General features: G+C 46.6%; 2 protein-coding genes across 5 annotated transcripts in view; both read left to right on the forward strand.

Annotated features, from left to right (window-relative positions):
- ddx46 (DEAD (Asp-Glu-Ala-Asp) box polypeptide 46) overlaps positions 1-5000 on the forward strand; it is an 800847-nt gene that overhangs the window by 786542 nt on the left and 9305 nt on the right. For 2 of the 4 annotated variants that reach the window (XR_015519432.1, NM_001024817.2), the window contains exons 1-8: positions 23-80; positions 1253-1426; positions 1609-1683; positions 1803-1884; positions 2737-2905; positions 3263-3468; positions 3845-3955; positions 4216-4381. The exons of 1 other annotated variant lie outside the window; for it this stretch is intronic. Coding sequence is in view for 2 of the 3 variants with exons in the window: in NM_001024817.2 (NP_001019988.2) it covers positions 64-80; positions 1253-1426; positions 1609-1683; positions 1803-1884; positions 2737-2905; positions 3263-3468; positions 3845-3955; positions 4216-4381 (1000 nt within the window). In the remaining variant the exon portion in view is untranslated. Of the gene's footprint in view, positions 1-22; positions 81-1252; positions 1427-1608; positions 1684-1802; positions 1885-2736; positions 2906-3262; positions 3469-3844; positions 3956-4215; positions 4382-5000 lie in introns of those variants that run through there. One more of the 4 variants, XM_087299186.1, reaches the window with a different exon arrangement.
- sec24a (SEC24 homolog A, COPII coat complex component) overlaps positions 1-5000 on the forward strand; it is a 113345-nt gene that overhangs the window by 32243 nt on the left and 76102 nt on the right. The window lies entirely within an intron of this gene.

The following is a 5000-nucleotide window of genomic DNA, read 5'->3' on the forward strand; positions in this document are numbered from 1 at the left end:
GGAACACACAGCGGAAGTCGTCATCCCGTCGCCGGATGTGTGTGAGTTTACTGCTGCGACAACATGGGCCGAGAGTCACGGTAAGCCTTTCACAGCTTTTCCTCGAAGTTTCACAAGTAAAGAGGTTTAATAATACCATAAGCGAGAGTAATGAGGTTGGTTATGAAGGTGTTGATGAAGGAAGTGCGCTGCGAATAAAAGCCGCTCATAAACACTGAGCTGTGTGTGTGTTTGTGTCAGACTGAGCTGCTCACCTGCTTATTTACTGACTGATCGCTGATCAGGTGTGAGGGACAGCTAGCTTAAATTCACACACTCAGACTGAAGAAAACACTAAAGCACAAGTATGAAGGCGAATACACAACAGTTATAATGGTGAACTGTTATAAACACTGCTCTCTGTACTGTTCACCGCTGCTTTATATACACGCACCGGCCACTTTATTAGGTACACCTCACTAGTACCAGGTTGGACCCCCTTTTGCCTTGAGAACTGCCTTAATCCTGGGTATCATAGATTCATCAAGCTACTGGAAATATTCCTCAGAGATTTTGCTCCATATTGTCATGATAGCATCACACAGTCGCTGCAGATTTGTCGGCTGCACATCCATGATGCCAATCTCCCGTTCCACCACATCCCAAAGCTGCTCGATTAGATTGAGCTCTGGTGACTGTGGAGGCCATTTGAGTACAGTGAACTCATCGTCATGTTCAGCAGTCTGAGATGATTGAGCTTTATGACGTGCTGCGTTATCCTGCTGGAAGTAGCCATCAGAAGATGGAGACACTGTGCTCATAAAGGGATGGACATGGTCAGCAGCAATACTCAGGTAGGCTGTGGCGTTGATGCTCAATTGGTACTAATGGACCCAAAGAAAATCTCCCCCACACCATTACACCACCACCACCAGCCTGAACCGCTGATACAAGGCAGGATGATCCATGCTTTCAACCTGGCGATCCTCGGCCCGTCTCCGCTCCTAAAGGACTTGAGCTTTCCTGATGCTGCTGTAGCAGATCATCATCACCTGTAGACATCACATCATTATTCAGCAGATCACCTGATCCCTGCCCTGAACTGCAGCTCTGGATGACAGGAGAGGATGGAGATCTGAGATCCTGTGTTCATATTGTCTGATCAAACACAAGTCAAAGTACATTTGAAAATCGCTGCTTTGCGTTTTCTGTACTGTCCTAACTTGTGTGTGTGTGTGTGTGTGTGTGTGTGTGTGTGTGTGTGTTCCTCCAGGCACTACAGGAAGCGCTCCAGCTCCAGGGGCAGGTCGGGCAGCCGGTCTAAGAGCCGCTCTCCAGACTCGAAGCGCTCTAAGAAAGACGACCGCACCGCTTCCAGAACACACAGCAGACGAGAGAGATCCCGCAGCAGAGAGAGACGCAGATCCAGAGAACGCAAGAGACAGAGGTCTCACACACACACACACACACACACACACACACACACACCTGCTGCACAAACAGAGACCAACATCTGCTACACACACACACACACACACACACACACACACACACACAGATGCACAAAAGTTGCTCTCACACACATACACACCATTGCGAGTGCTGATATATGTGTGTGTGTGTTTGCAGGCGGTCCAGTCGAGACCGGAGACGCTCACGCAGTCGAGAACGCAGGAGGAGTAAGAGCAGGAGCAGAGGCAGGAGGTCAGTAGATCATTCTGTTTTGTGTGTGTGTGTGTGTGTGTGTGTGTGTGTGTGTGTGTGTGTGTGTGTGTGTGTGTGTGTGTGTGTGTGCAGAACTGACATCACCGCTTTATTCACAGCAAGGAGAAGCCGGAGAATGGAGATCAGACGGCTGACAAGAAGAAGATCAAGGAGGAGAAGGAGGAGGAGAAGCCTGAAGATGTAAGTGCCCTGTGAATGAGTGAATGAGCTGCTGTATGACTTGTCAGCATCAATGGAGTGATTAAATCAATGGGTGAATGAATGAATAAATGAGGGAGTGAATGCAAAGGTCTATGTCTCATCTCCATCAGCGTAGTGGATACGTGAATGAGGGAATGAGTGAGTGAGTGAGTGAATGACAGAGCTGGTGTGCATCTCTTCTCCATTACTGTGGTGAATGAAAGAACGATATGGTCTCTGACCAGAACACCCTGCAGGAGATGAGGAAGAGGAAAAAGTCTTTGTGATTGAACAAGAGAATGAATGAATGAATGAATGAATGAATGAATGAATGAATGAATAAGAGAATGAGTGTTCGGTCTGGTCTCTGCAGCAGGACTTTAACCAGAACACCCTGGAGAAGAAGATGAGGTAGAGGAAGGAATGAATGAGTGAGTGAGAAAATGAATAAGTGAATGAGTGTACAGTCTGGTCTCTGCAGCAGGGCTTTGACTAGATCACCCTGAAGGAGGAGATCAAGTAGAGGATGGAAGAAGTGAATGAGTGAATGAGTGAGTGAGTGAATGATTGAATGAGTGAACGGTCTGGTCTCTGCAGTAGGATTTGACCAGAAAATTCTGGAGGAGATGATGAATGAGTGAATGAATGAATAAGTGAATGAGTGAACAGTCTGGTCTCTGCAGCAGGACTTTGAACAGAACATGCTGGAGGAGTGAGTGAGTGAATAATTGAATGAATGAATGTGTGAACGAGCTGATCTTTGCTGTGAGACTTTGACCAGAACACGCTGGAGGAGGAGATGAGGAACGAGTGAATGAATTGGTGAATGAGTGAACGGTCTGGTCTCTGCAGCAGGACTTTGATCAGAACACGCTGGAGGAGGAGATGAGGAAGAGGAAGGAGCGTGTGGAGAAGTGGAGAGAGGAGCAGAGGAAGAAGGCCATGGAGAACATCGGGGAGATCAAGAAGGAGCTGGAGGAGATGAAGCAGGGCAAGAAGTGGAGTCTGGAGGACGATGACGGTCAGTTTACTCACTCACTCACTCATTCCCCTCACTTACTCACTCATTCACTTGCTTTCTAACTCACTCACTCATTTACTCACTCACTAACCTATTTACTTGCTCGCTTAGTCATTCATTCATTCATTCACTCACTCACTCACTCACTCACTAACTTATTTACTTGCTTGCTAACCCACTCATTCATTCATTCACTCTAACTCATTCATCCGCTTATGCACTCACTCACTCACTCACTCTAACTCACACATTCACTCACTAATTCACTCACTCGTTCACTCACTTTTTCTCATTCACTCATTCACTCACTCATTCACTCACTCGCTCACTCACTCGCTGTGGTCTGTGTGTGTTCAGATGATGATGAGGAGGCCCCAGCGCCTGTGGAGCCGGATGGAGATGATGAGGAGGAGCAGGATAAAGCAGCAGAAGCAGAAGAGTCCGAGCGTATGGAGGAGGAGGAGGTCGGAGAGGAGGTGGACCCGCTGGACGCCTACATGGAGGAGGTCAAGGAGGAGGTCAAGAAGTTCAACATGGGCACTATGAAGGGAGCAAACGACAAGGTGCGTCTCCACTGCAGCGCTGCACCCACACACCCTCAGTAGTGAAGCTGCCCGTGTCAGATGAGACCAAAAGGAGAGGAGATGTTTTGAAGAATGTTGGAAACCTTACATAGCAGTAAAGTGAATGGTTACAGGTTTCCAGCATTCTTCAAAACATCTTCCTTGTGTTCAACTACAGAAACTCAAAGGGTTGTGAACACATGAGGGAGAGTGAAGAGTGTGTGAAGACTCATGTTTGAGTGAACTGCACATCATGTTCATCAATTAACCCATGATGCAGCGTCAACACACTCTTCCTCATCAGTAAACGAGTGTTAATGACTGACGTGACCTCACACACACACACACACTCACACACACTGATCTGTGTCTGCAGAAAGGAGGGATGTCTGTGACCAAAGTGGTGACGGTGGTGAAGACCAAGAAGATGCCGCACGCCACCAAGAAGAAGGGGGAGCTGATGGAGAACGACCAGGACGCCATGGAGGTACACACACACACACACACACACACACACACTACTGCTCCATTACACACACTGCTCCATCAATACAGACACTCTGCTCACACTGTTTTAGTGTGTGTGTGTGTGTGTGTGTGTGTGTGTGTGTGTGTGTGTGTGTGTGTGTGTGTGTGTGTGTGTGTGTCGTGTTTTTGGTTGTGTGTGTGTTTCTGTGTGTGTATGTTTCTGGTTATTTATATGTGTGGTTGTTTATATATTTGTGTGTGTGTGTGTGTGTTGTGCAGTATTCGTCAGAGGAAGAGGAAGTGGACCTCCAGACGGCGCTCACAGGCTTCCAGACGAAGCAGAGGAAGGTTCTGGAGCCGGTGGATCACCAGAAGATCCAGTACGAGCCCTTCAGGAAAAACTTCTATGTGGAGGTGCCGGAGCTGGCCCGCATGAGCCCTGAAGGTCTGCTACACACACACACACACACACACACACACACACACACACACACACACACACACACACACACACACAGCGTTCCTCCTGTTGTCAGTGTGCTCATCTTCATATTGATCTATATCTATGCTGACGACTGAATGAGTGCAATTCCTCTAGTAGACACAAGAGGGAGACAAACTAAACACTGAGGCTCATCCTATATGAGAGAGACTGTGTGTGTATGCGTGCGTGCGTGCGTGCGTGCGTGCGTGTGTGTGTGCATGTGTGTAGATTTTACACTAATTATCTGCTGTTAACAGCACTTTAAACTTCAAACTCCAGCAATGCTGACAGCTCCCTGCTGAGATTAATGGTCAAAAATAAAATATATGAAAATAATGATAATGTAAAATACAAAAAATAAAATAAAATAAAGAAACAGAAACAATAGATTAAAAAATTAAAAGAAAGTAAAATCCTGTTTTTCTCAATCGTTAGAGAAAGAATGGTGATGCAGTGATTTTATTTTCTTTCACTCCTAGTAATTAGTGGCGCTTCTTTAATAATAATAATAAAGCACAACACATCCCTCTGTCGACATCTGATTTATTGACTCTATATGCATATCGCATATTATGTCTGC

Source organism: Danio rerio, chromosome 21 (assembly GCF_052040795.2).
Source record: "Danio rerio strain M-AB ecotype USA chromosome 21, GRCz13ab, whole genome shotgun sequence".
Lineage (NCBI taxonomy): Eukaryota > Metazoa > Chordata > Actinopteri > Cypriniformes > Danionidae > Danio > Danio rerio.